Source organism: Lytechinus pictus, chromosome 17 (assembly GCF_037042905.1).
Source record: "Lytechinus pictus isolate F3 Inbred chromosome 17, Lp3.0, whole genome shotgun sequence".
Taxonomy (NCBI): domain Eukaryota; kingdom Metazoa; phylum Echinodermata; class Echinoidea; order Temnopleuroida; family Toxopneustidae; genus Lytechinus; species Lytechinus pictus.
In genome coordinates this window covers 23764809-23782607 of record NC_087261.1, presented here as the reverse complement: position 1 = coordinate 23782607, position 17799 = coordinate 23764809, and the positions used below count along the sequence as shown (strand labels likewise).

General features: G+C 37.4%; 1 protein-coding gene across 2 annotated transcripts; it reads right to left on the bottom strand.

The window, feature by feature from the left end:
• Window positions 1-6440: 6440 nt before the first annotated feature.
• Window positions 6441-14401, bottom strand: LOC129279949 (uncharacterized). Of its 2 annotated transcripts, XR_010296312.1 has the most exons (8): window positions 14038-14401; window positions 12466-13491; window positions 11905-12043; window positions 11254-11418; window positions 9998-10146; window positions 8925-9043; window positions 7101-8439; window positions 6441-6861 (listed from the first exon to the last, which is right to left on the bottom strand). XR_010296312.1 is itself a non-coding variant. In XM_054916009.2 (7 exons), exons 1-7 carry the CDS (start codon window positions 14147-14149, stop codon window positions 8200-8202), a joined length of 1950 nt encoding a protein of 649 aa, XP_054771984.2. In that variant the 5' UTR covers window positions 14150-14401; the 3' UTR covers window positions 6441-8199. The 2 variants fall into 2 exon arrangements, 1 of the variants encoding a protein (XP_054771984.2); XM_054916009.2 differs by having other exon boundaries at window positions 6441-8439.
• Between the last annotated feature and the right edge of the window lie 3398 nt (window positions 14402-17799).

The window sequence follows — 17799 nt, the reverse complement described above, 5'->3', positions numbered from 1 at the left end:
CTCCGGCCCGCTCAGCGGGCCGGAGCCCAGGGGCTTACCGTGTAATTCACCATACCCACGGTAGTAGCGTGAAGTATGGTCTAAATAATTATCCGAATAAATAGTTAAAACAGAAATTAAGCACTTACCACGATTATATGGATGAAGGTCTAACGATTGGCAGCTTCCTGACATCGAGGCACAGACTGGAACCTTAAAAAACGAAAAAGTTATGTCGCGGTAGCTCTCCTTCTTTCAGAATTCATAGCAAAATGGCCGTTCGAGACCGGTACCGAGGGTGTAGGGCGCATGCGCGAATTTGACAAAGTCTATATCATAGAGATGTATACTAATGCACTAGTGCTATTAGTCTCGGTCTCAATCGGCCATTTTGTTTTGAATTCTGAAAGAGGAGAGCTACCGCGACAGAACTTTTCGTTTTTTTAGGTTCCAGTCTGTGCCTCGATGTCAGGAAGCTGCCACTCGTTAGACCTTCATCCATATAATCGTGGTAAGTGCTTAATTTCTGTTTTAACTATTTATTCAGATAATTATTTAGACCATACTTCACGCTACTACCGTGGGTATGGTGAATTACACGGTAAGCCCCTGGGCTCCGGCCCGCGCAGCGGGCCGGAGCTCCCTGGGTTACACTCACACGTATTGCCAGGTTAGTATTAGTATACTAACCTCGCACCACGAACCGCGTTTGGCAGTGGATTTCTTACTAGTGGGTCACACGTGCTGGGATCTCACTTCTTGGGTCCACAACACACGACTTCTATGGCTTGATTTTTCTGTGCGCGGCGGCATGTAATGAACCCTTGGGTGCCTGGGTTACACCAACACCAGATATCAACACTGTACGTACTTGAATTTTGAAAATCATCCAATGACTGTTGCCTTGCCATTGGTATCGCATACTCGTTCCCACTCACACGTATTGCGAGGTTAGTATTAGTCACTCACACAAGCTAATTACGAGGTTAGTTAGTATGTTATACTGTGCAGTGACTGATGTTAAGTACTACTTTACTACTACTTACAGTACACGAATATACTAGCGTCGGACTGTACGCACACAGAAGCTGACTCCGGGATCTTTCGGAGGGGATCAATGGTTGCAGTTACCGATTATCTGCAAGTGCACAGAAAATTCAACTGTAGATTGTAGGTCCTAAATATACAGCTTATAAGTACTGTTCCAGATCACTAGATATTCTGGAATTTACTTTTCTATATCCACTATCCAGTCCAAATTCTGCCAGATTCTTCAAGTTCAAAATTGAAGGAAGCAGACTACACAGACATGACAGAAGGAGTCCGACGTCGGGACTAATTCTGCGCATCAGAATAGTATGGTATTTTTAAATAGGCACATTTGATGCTTGTATTTCCTTCTTCAATTTCTTCTAGTTATGTGACGGTAGGCCTATGACATATCTCGTACTTACTGTGAAAGGCCTTGCCAGCTGCAAAGGATCGACGAGGGCGTTTCTGGAAATTCTGGTCTTGAACTACATTTTTTTTCTTGTTTTTCTTCTTTATTTTCTATATTAATCGACACATTTGCATCCCCAGGTGCATGCAGCCTCTCTATTCTACCCCATCTTTATTTTTGTTTTCCCCTTAGACTTAGTTTTAGTTCCTCTTTCCCTTCCCATTATTTTCCTTCTCTCTCGATTTCTTTTCCCCTTATTGCTGGGGGATACCAAGGGTGACATGGATAGACAAGCAAACTTACTTGATCGACCCCCCCCCCCCCTTGGCCCCATTGGAAATTATGCCAGTAGTCTTGTCTTGTCTTGGGTTAAGTCGGCATATGCAGACTTGCTGTACTCCGCCAACTTTATCAATTATCAATTCTCCAATGAACCAGTTTCTAACGTTCTCAACACTGTGTATATTATGCCAGGATATTATGTTGACTGTCAAACAAATATCCAACAAACTATAGTTTCCAACATTGTGTCAATGTTAACTGTCCAATAAACTATTCCAATTACGCTGTCCACGTTGTGCCATTGTCCGTTGTTCAACAACTCTCCATCAAACTAGTTTCCAACTTTGTCAACGTTGTGCCATTGTCGACTGTCCAACAAATCTCCAAGAAAATAGTTTCCAACGTTGTTCCTTTGTCGGTTGTTCAGCAACTCTCCATCGAACTAGTTTCCGACGTAGTCAACGCTGTGCCTTTGTTGGCTGTTCAACACCTATCCAATCAAACACGCGTTTCCAACGTTGTGACGTTGTTGGCTGTCCAACAAATCTCCAACACACTAGTTTCCAATGTTGTGCCATTGTCTGTTGTTCAACAACTTTCCAACGTTGCCAACGTTGTGTCATCGTCGACTATCCTACTGATCTCCAATCTACCAGTTTCCAACGTTGTGCCAGTGTCAGTTGTTCAACAACTTTCCATCTAACTAGTTTCCAGCTTTATCAACGTTGTGTCATTGTATACTATCTAACTAATCTCCAATCTACCAGTTTCCAACGTTGTGCCATCGTCGACTATCCAACAAATCTCCATCGAACTAGTTTCTAGCTTTGACAACGTTGTGCCATAGTTGGTTGTTCAACAACTTTCCATCGAACTAGTTTCCAACGTTGCCAACCTTGTGTCATCGTTGACTATCCAACTAATCTCCAACCTACTAATTTCCATCGTTGTGCCATTGTCGACTGTCCAACAACTCTCCAACTAACAAGTTTCCAACGTTGCCAACGTCGTGTCATTGTTGATTGTTCAACAACTTTCCAGCGAACTAGTTTCCAACGTTGCCAACGTTGTGTCTTTGCTGGCTGTCAACAACTATCCAATCAAACGTGTCTCCAACGTTGTGACATTGTCGACTGTCCAACAACTCTCCAACTTACTAGTCTCCATCGTTGTGCCATTGTCGACCGTCCAACAAATCTCCAACAAACTAGTTTCCAACTTTGTCAACGTTGTGCCATTGTCGGTTGTTCAACAACTTTCCAGCGAACTAGTTTCCAACGTTGCCAACGTTGTGTCTTTGCTGGCTGTCAACAACTATCCAATCAAACGTGTCTCCAACGTTGTGACATTGTCGACTGTCCAACAACTCTCCAACTTACTAGTCTCCAACGTTGTGCCATTGTCGACCGTCCAGCAAATCTCCAACAAACTAGTTTCCAACTTTGTCAACGTTGTGCCATTGTCGGTTGTTCAACAACTTTCCAGCGAACTAGTTTCCAACGTTGCCAACGTTGTGCCTTTGCTGGCTGTTCAACAACTATCCAATCAAACGTGTTTCCAACGTTGTGACATTGTCGACTGTCCAACAACTCTCCGACTAACAAGTTTCCAACGTTGCCAACGTCGTGTCATTGTTGATTGTCCATCATCTTTCCATCAAACTAGTTTCCAACGTCGATTCAACGTTAATCCATCAAGTTTTCCCAACGTCCAACGACTTTCAAGTTTCCAACGTGGAGCCAACGTTGGCTTGTTACCTGGGTTGCCGTTCATTTTTGCACGGCGAGGATGATTCCCCTTCCATTCCATGAAAATGACATGAATTCCGGGCATAATGTAAACAAAATGAAGGTTGATAACGCATATAAGGGCTACCCATCCCTCTTCCAGAGCTAAAGGTTACTTGTAGAATAATTTCAGCCAAAACCCTCCTCATAGTGGTATATACTCTGCGTTTTACCCAAAGTCAACACAGCTTGATAAAGCACTATTGATATTTTAAAGATTTTAAAGTATTTTTATATCTAAATAAATGATCGTTTTGATGCCATAAAATTATTTTCAGGATCTCATACACACTGTTTATGAAAGTGAGAAGCATAAACCAACTTTCACTCTGGTCAATCATAAAGTAAGACATAACGCAAAGTTTATATACTAAACATTGTTTAGCGTATTTTGTCCTTTCACAGATAAGTTTTAAGTAGCCAATCAAAATTTGGTATCAAGGTGACGTCATATCGGCTTTAAATTAGGTTCAGTCGACTCTACGCCCAAAATTACCCGTAGTCAATATGTTAAAGTAAAAATATAACGCAGAATATAATTTTGGCGCACTTTAAACTCATTCTGGCCCACTGTGCGCCGCGGTGTAGCGGTTCTGACTCTCGCCTTGTTAGAGGGTCGTGTGTTCAAATCCAACCATGGCCTAGCGTCCTTTGGCAAGGCGTCAATCAACACTTTGCCACTCTCACCCAGGTGCTAATTTGGTACCGGTAGGAAACAACCGCCATTGTGGTTGGTTTAGCAAGTGTGCGCCTAACAGGCTGCCTGAAATCCTATGAATCCAGGGACCGGGTAATAATAATTGTAAGGCGCTTTGAGCAGTAGTAGCTTGATAAAGCGCTATATAAATGCCAATTATCATTATTATTATTGTGAGAAACATACTCAGACCATGCTAAAACCGTACCACTGTATACTATGAAAGATTTAAGTGCGGTGCAGTCGTTACTATACTCGATGAAAGTGCATTACCCTATGTAAGTATCTCAATCGGAGAACTAAAACATTGTAAAATGAGTACGAATGGACTGGGACTATTCCACACTCTCAAATCGTGCTTAAATATAAAAGAACTGCACATCACATAATAATTGAGATAATTGTATACCAGTTATTTGGGAAATAGATACCTGTTCTGTAGATTATACAAATGTTTTCGGTTTGTTCCGAATAAACGTTCGAAACCCAAATGAGGTTATTTAGGCGTTACCATTCTTCTTTTTTCAAGATGTTAATATTTTACAATCCATATAAACATTTTTTTTTTGCAAAATCTATGCTTAATAAAGCTATACTTTCATGAAATAACAACAATTCTTAAAAGTTTTCAATTTCGAGGACACGAGATAAATATGTTAAATAACTATGAATTCAAAAATATGACTATGGCATAATTCCGACAACGGGTTAAATGCCCCTTAACATACATTCATATTCAGTTGTTGTTGTTTTTTGGAAATCAACAACACTTAGAAAACTAAAAGAAATGCGAAAATAAAAGTACTCGATTGTAAATTTACAGAGCTGTTAATGTTGTGGGAAAAAATTGCTACCATTCATGGATTCACTGCACATTGTTTCATTTTGTTTCATTGGTCATAAACATATATATATATATAAATATATATATATAAATATATATATAAATATATATATATATAAATATATGTATAAATATATATATATAAATATATATATATATATATATATATATATATATATATATATATATAAATATATATATAAATATATATATAAATATATATATATATAAATATATATATTTTAAGATACCTCTTTATGCTGAGCAGTCACACAATAAAAACGAATTGCATCATTCTACAAGTGATGATTATGAGTTTCATACATTACACGACATTGTCGCTGTGTATTATTACGTCATGTTTTATAGTATTGTTTGGTTCATGCTGTTTTTTATTACTAAGTATATTGGTTGAAGCTTTGGAAATTTCTATTCATCATATTAGATTATCTTCGAATAAATAATATTGTACACCACACTCAGCTACTCAGACTTTGGTGAAACTGGAAGTACCACGTAAAAAGAAAATAAAATAAACCAGAGAGTTTTTCATAATCCCATATATATTAGGTCCATGTGATTTGTTGTGTGCTTTATTTAAATAAATATATACATATATATATATATATATATGTATATATATATATATATATATATATATATATATATGTGTGTGTGTGTGTGTGTGAGGGTGTGTGTGTATGTGTGTGTGCGCGTGTGAGAAACCAAATGACAAATCAGTGCTGAGCAGCAGACGAAGGAACGTATAGTGAACTGGAGAATTTTGCCAAGGTTCGTAAAACGTATTAAGAAAGTTAATTTCGTTCACAGCCTTCATTGTGACACTTTATAAAAAAAAAATTCCGACAATCTTTAACGAATATCTTTAGACATTTTATTAGTGCTTTGGTAAAATCTCAAATCGCTTGGTTCGGAAACACTCTTCGTGCAGCCTGCTCAGTGAGAGACCGTCTTCAAGGATTGTGTAGCATGAATTGCAATCATAGCATTAATTGTTAAATAATAAGACAAGCCATTTTGGTATTGGTATTGGTATTGGTTAATACTGGCGTTTCTGTTGTTAAATTGTTGAGCTTAATTCAAGTTTCAATTCAATTCATTTATCTTCCTCTATAATTTTTCATATTTACAATGATACTCCAATTTACATTACCTTTTGATCAATTTCTACAATACAAATACCATGATGTTGTTCATTTAATTAAAGATCAAGTACGCTCCCAAAATAATACCAAGAACCGATAATTTGTAACAGAATGAACCTCGTTGATTTAAATATACAAAAATGAATGTTAAATTGACCGCCACCAGTACCAACATCCATTAATATGGTACAGTCATCGTATGGTCAAGAGACACAGAAAATAATGACAACATGAACATTAGTCCAGCATACTTCATTTGATTTATGAATAATACGTTCACAAAAAAATGTTAAGATATAATCATGATAATAATTTAGAAGAAATAACATCAATAAACTTGATTATTTCTTGTCACCACTTATTTTATACGAAATTCATAATAAGCCTTATACTGACACGACTGATAAACAAATATGACACAGAAACCCGTTTCGTGAAGGTTTCACAAACTAAACTAGAGAGGCGTTTGAAGTTCATTATGTAGGCATGCCGGGGTGTGCAGCTGTACGTAACAGGTTGCATAAGACGTCAACTTAAAAGGCAAATGAACAAGAAAAAAAAAATCCCGGCTGCGAAATTATTTTTCCTTCCGCAGGTCCGGACCCCAATATGAATATTCATGTCTTGCGTCTTCGGAATATAAGTACGCATGCGCGTGGACTTACCTTTACAGAATTAATTATGGTCGTTCGCGTTCACGTTGCCACGAACGAATCAGCACCCTCAAATTACCAATAGGTCTACCCATACATAGGCATTAGGCTTCTAGTCCACGCGCATGCGTACTATTATTCCGAAGACGCAAGTCATAATTATTTATATTGGGGTCCGGCATTGCATTGGGAAAAATAATTTCGCGTCCCGGCTGCTATTCATAGCGTTAAAAATGCAGGCGCTTGGTTACAATTGTCACAGCGATGCCTCATATCATAAGTTGATGTTTATGGTGGTGGTGTTGATATTGGCGAGGATGGTGGTGTGGTGGTGTTGATGGTTATGGTGGTGGTGTTGATAGTGGCGAGGATGGTGGTGATGGTGGTGTTAATGGTGGTGGTAATGATAATGAGGTGGTGGTGTTGGTGGCGATAATACAATCGCAATGATGTGACTTGGCCTACTGTCAATGCCCCTTTAGCGCTTATAACGCTTCTTTGCTGCCGGTAGACATCGTAGAGGCAAAAGATGAACCAAGGCTATTGTTTCCAGGTGGACTTTGGAAATATCAATATCCTTATATATAGGTCAAGGCAATGGTATGATATTTCGGAGTAGAAACCGTGATACATCCAACTGATAACCTTAGACCAGTATCACAAACTTTCTACTTGTTCCTGTTTCAGTTTGATTTGATTTGATTTATTGTTTTCTTCTGCATCCATAACATTTGAATAATACATTTTTCATAACATAATAAACATAATATGCTAGCATTTTTGGCATGAATCATAAATAAAGAGTATTAAAAAGATAATTTCAGACAAAAATGATTAACTATATGATATTCACAATTTGCAGGAGAAGGATTGTCATCATAAGCAGATTGCTTGAAAAAAATGACAATCATGACATTCATGACGAAAAAAAAACGTAAGTTTTTCAAAATTTCCGATGACGATTTGGAGTTTCAAGGAAAACGTTTTACATTCAAATAATTAGGGGGAATTGAACATGTTTATTATTCAGAAACTGTCATTCCACATACCATGCATACAATAGGCTATGAACGGGATTTCCGTAACATAACGCCATTATCAGTGGAAGGATGGGCCTAATTAAGGACCAACTAGACTACACTTATAGGACCGAGTTAAGATACTATTTTATGCCACAGTAACAAAAGCAAAATCGACTCCGGACCACCAAACCTAAAACGATGTTTGTAACGGCTATCCGGACAGTCGGATTGAAGTCGGTTTCGTCATGTGACTCTACCATTCATCAGTTTGAATCTTTATCATGGGTAAGGACACACACTCCGTTTTATCTAAGATCCAAGAAGATTATTATTTTTCCTTTGTTGGGCTGCTTGTCGCGTGACCATACATAAAGTTAAGAATATTAACGGTACGAATTCTCCGGGGCACTTTGTACTGGTTGACAGTCGTGCTTGTAGTATTCACCACGTATTGCTTTAGCTCTTCGAACGTGCCTGTGTCCACGATGTAAACGCGAGGGTGTGAAATAGCGCCCTCTCTCCGCAGTCTCTGGTAGTCGCTGTTACGCTCGCGTAGCGCATTATCGATCTGATAGAGAAGACGACAGAGCAGAGGAAAAAAAATACTAGATAATTCTCTCTTATTCATCATTTTGTTAAATTTATTTCAGTTTGGATGAATGTTATCTGCATTAGTAATACTTCATATGGGAGTTAAAAATAAGTGGGAAAGGTTTATCATTATTACTATTATTATTATTATTATTATCATCATCATTATCATTATTATCATCATCATTATTATTCATTTTTATTGTCATCATCATCATTGGACCATGGTTAATTTCAATTAATATTAATTAATTGAAAAAAGTTTACATACAGCACACGTGTGTGAATCAGGGATCGTTTCTGCACAGACCTAACAGGTACATCCGATTCGTGATTTTGCTTTCCAAAGATTTAGTTCTAGGGCATATGTGCATTACTTAAACTTATACACGTATCATCATTATTATCAGTAACAGTTTTGTGAATCTGACTGAATTTTCAAAGAAAAAAAACATGACTCACTGCAGTTGTAATTTCATTAACCTTCGTCATTTTGTTGTCTCCGTGTCCAGATGAGTTTCCTACGTGGCCTAATTCTAGAAATATCACGTAATACGGCATGTCTTCTGTCTCTTCAGATGCTACATGTAATAAGGAGAAAATAATGTTGAATAAATAATTGTTTCTGTTTTAGGTATGGTAACTCCCATAGGAACTCGGCAGGACAGCTTTTTGCTGGTGTAATGCCAAGCTGGAACATGACTAATTACCTATGAGACATTTTACGTCTAAGTTAAACACAGTGGCCGACCATATAGACGACATAAATTACTCTCGGGGTCTTGTTATCAAAGTGGAGACAATAGCAGAGCTGGGATTTGAACTCAAAACCTTACGGTTATGAGTCCAATGCTCTAACGACTATACCACACGACCCATTGTTTGTTGGAACACCAAATCCTGTGTGCAATATTAAATAGTGCAGAGCTAGGTGAAATGGTGGAAATGGTGGCTCAATGAAAGAGCGTCCGTCTCATGAACGGGGGGGGGGGGGGTCGTAGGTTCGATCCCTGGCCGAGTCAGCTTTCCTGCATGGCGCTCGGCAATCAGATTGGAGAAGGGTAATTATAACATACTATGTTACGCAGGGCCCGCTGGTAGAGCAGTTTCCTAACTGAAGTGGCTACCCTTGGTAAATAAAACATTGCTATTCTTATTTATGATTTCCATAGTCATTAAGACGTTAGAAGCTCAAGGTACATGACTTTGTATGATTTCCAAAGATGACAGTACCACCCCCCCCCCCACACACACACATTTAACCATACACTCACAAACATGTTAATATCCCATGAACACCTACCCATGCACACAATACATACATAATATTCACTACTATTATATTACATGAATATCAGATGAGGTAGCCCGGTTTGAAGACTGTCAGAATCAAACAACAAAAATATATCTTAAAGAGGATTGTTAAAACGACGATATATATAAAAGGACGGACACACTAATATCAAACTCAACATCGCCACCATACTAGATCAATCCTCATTTCGTCTCAAGACTAGGTTAATATGAAAATATACCTGGTGATGATTTCGGAATAAGTTTGCTTTCAGCCACTGCGTACTCGACTAGCCTAACGCCAGTGAACTGTCCAACAGCCGACTGGAGGCCCTCCTTTAGAATAACCTGATTCATCTTCTCATAACGCAAGTTCAGAATTAACCCCAAACTATCGTGTAGAAAAAAACATGATACATTGAATAACAATATGAAAATATTTCAACAACTGAAAACATCCAAAATTACAACCTGAAACTTTGATAGTATAAAGAAGAAATATTACTTTTGCAGATGGGTTGGTTATCGATCTAAATCTTTATTTTTGAAGACTAAATTACTATTTTGGATATGTACACAGAACCATACCTTGCAACTTATTGTCGTTTCGGGGATGTCTATTCACATACAATAATGCTGTTGAAGATGATATTAATGATTTTGGGATAAAGATGGGGTCAAGATCATGGCAAACTCGGTGTTATACTGATGCTGGTGGTGGTGATGATGATGGTGATGATGTGCTAAAAGTATGGTAACGATCATGCAAGTGATGGTACAATCGTGATGATGGTGCTGGTAGCGATGATGATGGTGATGCTGTGGTGAAGGTGTGGTCAAGATCATGCCAAACTTGGTGTTAAACTGGTGGTGGTGGTGGTGGTCAGACCTGGTGGTGGTGGTGAAGATGATGTTGATGATGAGCTGAGAGTATGATAAAGATCATGGAAGTGATCGTACAATGGTGATGATGGTGGTGGTAGTGATGATGATGTGGTAAAGGTATAGTAATGAAGATGTTGATATTGGTTATACGGTTATGATGGCGGCGATGATGATGGTGATAATGATGTAGTATTTTTAATGGTGGTGGTCATGGTAATGAATGATAATAATATGATCATTGTGACTATAATAACGGTGGTAACAATGGTACTCATTATGACGATTAAAGCCGAAAAATCTGGGACCCGTCTTGAGCTGTTCATTTTCAACCATCACCATTGAGCGCCTGGGAGCCCAACAGCTAAAATTGGTATGCTCGTTCAAAGGGAATTCTAATATATAGGCATACTTGACAAAGTATTTTTTGAGCGGCGCCGAAGGCGCCGCTCAAAAAAAATCAAATAAAAGATTTCTTCAAAATCATTATGTTCCTTTTCAATCAAAATTGATATTGTTTCCTTAGATAATGTAATGAATTATGACATTATTAGTTTTTCCATAGGTCAAATTGATTCGATCAATTGCAATTGTTTGTTAAGGAAGGGCTACTTACCGATACATGAATTCAAATATGGGGCAGTTGTAGTGATATCCGGTGATCCGTATGACATCTCCTACCCGGTATCTATAGAGACCACAATCTTGGGTGAAGACGATCTCGTACGCCTGCCCGATCTCCAGTTCGTCGATGAGAAAAGTTTTAGGCTGACTCTCATGCCTGATAGTTGAATATTTAAGAAAAACAAACACATATTATGTTTAATAGATTAAGTTGATGTCTCCACGGTTTGTGTTATATTGTTATATCTATTTTGTCTAATTGTTTTACTGTAACCGACGCAGAATATAATATGTTTATTATCATTGGCCATGTTGGCACATGCAATAATCTCCGTTTCTTTAAATCATTGTCGAGCTCTCTTCATACTGGTTTAGCATAATACCTGTTTCGTGACAAATGAAAAAAAAAATGTGCCGCAAATTTGCGATCATTTACATGTTTCGTTTGGGTTCCTAAATCATTCACATGTCTCACAATTAAGTGCCGATCTTCAAGTGGTCTTTGGTATGCTTCTTGCAACGGGTATTACTAAATGATTAACAACATCTAACATTATCAACATCATCATTATCATCATCATCACCACCATCAATATCATCGTCATCAACTTTATCAATAAAGACCCAACAGTCCTATACTCACGAGTTCTCCAATTTGATGAATTCGAAGAAGGAACTTGTGATCCAGAAAGCTATGCCGTGATTGTCATCGTGTATCCAGGGCGACAACCCTTGATGCATACCTTCAGAGGTTCCATATGCGAAAGTCACAAGTTTAACACCTACATGAATGAGAGACATGGTAACGGTTCAATATGCAAGGTATGATACTGCCATGCGGACGTTAATGATTCCAATCCCACCAGTATTTTGTTTTTTATTGGCAGAAATATAATTTTATCGGAATGCAGTCGGATTCACTGAGGTAATAACTGTGGTGTCATTCAGTAATTACGACTTTTATTTTAATAAATGTCAACCAAGTTGAACCAACCCATGTGACGATCATTCATGATATGATGCTAACACATTTATGAACACATATCATAGTAAAAAAATATGTGAAAGACCCAGCGGCATTTTTTACGTCTTCTTGGTTTAGCTATGGGACGACATTCACTAAGATTTAGATTTGGGCTGCCACGGTAGGAGTTAGAATTGGCATCAAACGAAAATCAAAAAAATACTGGTGGTTGTCACCTACCGTTCGCATATGTCTTTTTTAACTTTGGCCAGACTCCAGCATTATCTACCGCTACTAGCACCTCAAGGTTTGGCCAAACCCTTTTCATAATGCTATTGAATCCTTTTTTGAACTGATATCTCAGTTCGCCCGCCCTCACCGGATGACCACGACCAAGAGCTACTTCAAGCGATGTTCGAATGGCTGTATCGTTAATTTGCACCTTCTCATTGATTGTTCCATGTTCGATATCTTGGACGATGTCCTCCCACCATTGCTCAAGCTGCTGCATCAAGTTGTCAATGGCGCCAAGGAAAACTGCACAGAAAACCCCTACGTTTGGATTAAGGAGACCAAACAGAAGGTGGATGTAATTGGCCTCTTTGAAAGACTGGATACGGAAACCTGCGGGAGGTGTCGTATAACAGGATGCCATAAAACCGTCTTCGTAAAATGAAATGCCTGTCCTGATGCTTCCTCCGCTTTCTGCCCTAGACATCACCGGCTGGACGTAGTGGAAGATTTTCCTCTGGAGCAGTCCGATCTTGGGGCATACTTCGTGCAGATTGGCAAATGTAACATCCAGCCATCTTCGCAAAGTAAGCCTATGATCTCTTTGCGGAAAATACTTTGAAGGACCAGTCGTACCGGAAGTTTGAATGAAGGCGTTCGGGATAACCTGGGTCATGACGCCACGCTCTCCAGCCATTACACGTTCAACGTAGGGTTTGTAATCTTCATAAGTCGTCAACGGATGGCGTTTTCGGAACTCTTTAACGCTCTGTATTTTCTGCAGCTGGAACTTCTTTCCATAGTCAGTGTCCCCATTATCCTTGAGAATCCTCAATAGAAACTGTTCCTGAGCAAGTCGAGGGTTCTTCCAGGCTGCGTTTAGTTCACGGAGATGATACTTCCCTCTAATGTAAGAGGTGCCTGCGAAATACAGCTGACGAAGAACCGATAGTATTCCTTGCCGAGGAGATGGACGAAGGGTCAGAATCCACAAGAACATGAGAGAGATACAGAAAACTAGAGCAGCAAGAAATCCTGAAAAGGGGGTAAAGCCATTAAAAACAGCCGTAATAGTAATAATTGTAGTAAAAGGTGGTTATAATGCCAATGACGTCGTCAGGAACAAACTACACTCTAAACAAATATTGGGTAAAAATGCTCAATGAAAGTAATTATGTTTACAACCCTCATTAGGCATTTCTTTTGGCCTATTTTATTTATCCAGTGTAATGACAAATTTGCCCATTCTAAAGTAATTGCTGATTATTTTTTAACCTTACTGGACAATATGCTTCCCGAATTGGGTAAAATACTGCCCCAAACTAGTTGGACACATAATTACCATCCTGCTGGTTAAAAGTTCAGTGAAGGTAAAGGACAAAGAAAAATTAAACACGACTGGAAAAGATCCCATATCCACAAAAAAATTATGCTTGGTGTTTTCAATGATCATTGAACATACGCGTATACATTGAATTACATATTAACAAAAACTCACTATTAATGAATATATTAATAATGATGTAAACACTAGAATTTCTATTGAAATGATAAATCGTTCAGATTTGCGGGATAACTCACCAAACAAGCAGCTTAGTATTGATTTTGTTCCAGCATGCGTTGCCAGCAGAGCCGATAGTGTTCCAGATATCATTGACAAAACGAAGAACTTTGAAGAAGACATTTTGAACATTTATATTTTGCACCTTTTATGAATTTGGACCAAGAGGGGAAAAATTTTCAAACTTGCAACACTTGATATCTCCTCAAAAAATACGGCTACATTTGAATATGAATTGGATGTTACAAAGAATAATGAATTGATATAGAAATGGTTCAGGAAATTCTTAGGACGCAATTCGTCCATGAGCTGTTGCGTAATGCAGACAGAATGTAAACCGGAGGAAGATAAAAGTTGCTATTTGAGTAATCTGGAGTGATCTGTAATGAATAGGGTTAGTTGGGGACTATATACCCCATCAAATATCGTGATATCTGTGAAATCATAAAATGTACAGGTTAAGTTATCATATTTGATTAGCAGATTAAAAAAAGATATGAATGATTCTTCAACAATTAAGAGTCAATTACAGTAACTATAGTTGGAGTATAGAGTAGTAACAAATAAAGACCAAAGTCCAGAGACCTATTTACTTTTTGTCTGTATAAAATGCAACGTAAAAATTCATCACAAATCATTACACAGAATTTATAGAGCTAGTGTAGGGAGGGGAATTGGGGGCACTTGCCCCCAACCCACACCCTTCCTCCTCGACCTCGACCGAGAAAGAAATAAGAAATAGAGAAATAGAACTTGAACTTTCTTTAACACTGGCATACATGAAAGGAAGGGGTAGCAGAAGATGGCGCATCTGGCAAAATGTCTCAAAAGAAATGTTTCAATTTTCCAAATGATCGGAAGTGAGTTACGTGTTTAGCTTATGACTTCGCGATATTTATACACGTGTGTGTGTGCGTGCGCGGCCGCTTTAACTACAATATTGAGGTCACAATGATGCACGTTTTGGATAGTTACTGCTAATCCGTCCGTCCTATAGTCCAGGATAGAAAGGGTCGAACCTTGGTTTTTTAGATATACAATGTTTTTTTATGGTTTCTTGTCAATTCGAGGGTGCTGATTCCGAATCTGAATGATGCCACTCGTGTAACCTTGAGCATTTTCTGTAAATTGGCAAAATCCAAAATATTCAAATTACCCATGAAAATCATAAAATTGTCCACACATTGGCTATAAAATACATGCAATTGTGCTGCCGGAGTGAAATAATATCAGAAAAAAAAACGATTTTGACAAAATATTTATTTTCTTGATATTCAAAATGGCCGCCACAGATCCCTGTACAATATGAATGGGGAAAATTAATTTTCACAAATGTGAGCACTGAAATGCAAGTAAATATGATCTATGAGTGAAGTAATGTCTGAAAACATGATTGCTAAAGATTTGTTATGTCATGTTGTTGTAATAAATCCTGTATTTTGATATTCAAAATGGCCTCCAAAAGCAATAACACTATTATGTACAATGTGAATGGGGACAAAAAATCACAAGAGTGAGCACTAAAATGCATTTTGTTAAGATTAAACAAGTGGAATACTGACTAAAAACATTATTGTTTTAAAACGAAATGTATTATTTAGCACGTCATGTGTGTGATAAATCCTGTATTTTGATATTTAAAATGGCCACCTAAGGCCCTAAAAGTATGATGTACGATGTGAGAGAGGACAGAAACAATCACACGGTGGGCGCTAAAACGCATGTTTTTGTGGTAAATTAGTGGAATACTGTCTTAAAATATAATTTTCAACGAAATATATTATTCGGGTTTCATGTTTGTGTTAAATACTGTATTTTGACTTTCAAAATGGCCGCCAAAGACACTGGCTGTATTATGAATAATCGATCTTGGAAACCAATTTTCACAGGAGTCAGCACCATAAAATACATATATTAAGTGTGATTTAAGAGTAAATATTGTCTGAAAACATAATTTCTAACAAGATATATCATTTATTCTGCCAGGTAGGTGATAAATAATTTATTTTGAAAGTCAAAATGGCCGCTACAGGCCCTAACGGTAGGCCTATTATGTACTATGTGAATGGGAACATATAATTTCAACAGAATTTGGCTTTGCCTGACGAAATGGTGTTGCATGTATGATTAAAATATCGTCTGAAAATATGATTTCTAACGAAATAGATAATTTCTTATGTTATTTAGGTGACAAATGCTATATTCTAAAATTCAAAATGGCTGCAATATGCTTTTTTGTGGAAATTATCTTTCCCCATTTTTACAAATTAAGATAAAGCGGCCATTGTTCAATCTTAAAATGCAGCATTCATCACCTTTATGACACAAGCTATGATATATTTCATTAGAAATCATTGGGTGCAGACAATACTTAACACTTGCATAAGAATTAAGCAATTGTCATAGTAAAAATTATGTCAAAATTATCTGTCCTCAGTTACAATGTACATACTCCTTTGGGCTATGGCAGCCATTTTGAATTTCAAAGTAAGGCCTTTATTACCTTCTCGACCAATATGTGATGTATTTAGTTAGAAATCATGTTCAAGACCACATTTTACCTATACATCACATAGTTACGTGCGTTTTTGGTTCTCATTCTGGTGATAATTAGTTTCCCTATTATACGCATGTTACATAATTTAGTAAGGGCTTGTAGCGGCCATTTTGAAAGTCAAAATACAGTAATTATCACCTACATGAGAGAGGAAATACTATATTTCAATAAAAAATCATTTTCCAACAATATTTTCCTTATACAACAGAACTATATGGAATTCATAGTCAGGCAAATCCTTATTCTTTCAAAAGTATTTGTCCCCATTTACATTGTAGAAAATACTGTAATGGCCCATATGGGCCATTTAGAATTTTACAATACATCATTTATCTCATGCATGATAAAGGAAATTATATGTTTCGCTAGAAAACATGTTTTTAGACAATATTTCACTCGTAGATTACAATTACTTTCATTTTATTGTTCTTACTCTTGTGAAAATTAGTTTCCTCATTCGCTTTGTTCATAATACAGATAGGGCCTATGGCAGCCATTTTGAATGTCAAAATGCAGCATAATTACCGAAATTGAAAGGGAAATTAAATGTTTCGTTAGAAATCATTGTTGTCAAACAGTGTTACACAAAATATTTCGCAGTTATTGGCATTTTATAGTCAAGCAAATTCAAATGTTGTGAAAATTATTTGTCCCCATTTAATATATTGTGCACAGTATAAGGGGTCTATGACAGCCATTTTGAATATCATTATACAGCATTTATCACATTAAATAGTATACAAAGGACATAGTTTTGTTAATAATCATGTTTTCAGACAGTAGTCTACTCGTAGGTCACAATCACATGCAATAATAGTGCTCTTATTCAAAATTTATTTTTCCCCATTCATATTCTACATAAAGTATACAGGGGTTATGGCGGCCATTTTGAATATCAATAAAATAAACATTTTGTCAAATATCGCTTTTCAAACGAGTATTCCACTTCTGCACAACAACTTTATGCATTATATAGTTAATGTGTGGGCAATTTTATGATTTCCATGGGTAATTTGCATATTTTGGCGGCCATATTAGATTTTGCCAATTTGCGGAAAATGCTCAAGGTTGCAAGAGTGGCATCATTCAGATTCGGAATGAGCACCCTCGAATTGACAAGAAACCATCAAAAAATATTGTATATCAAAAAAAAAACAAGGTTCGACCCCTTTTCTACGGGGCCTATCCTATTACTACGTAGACATATTTTTTCCTAAATCTCAAT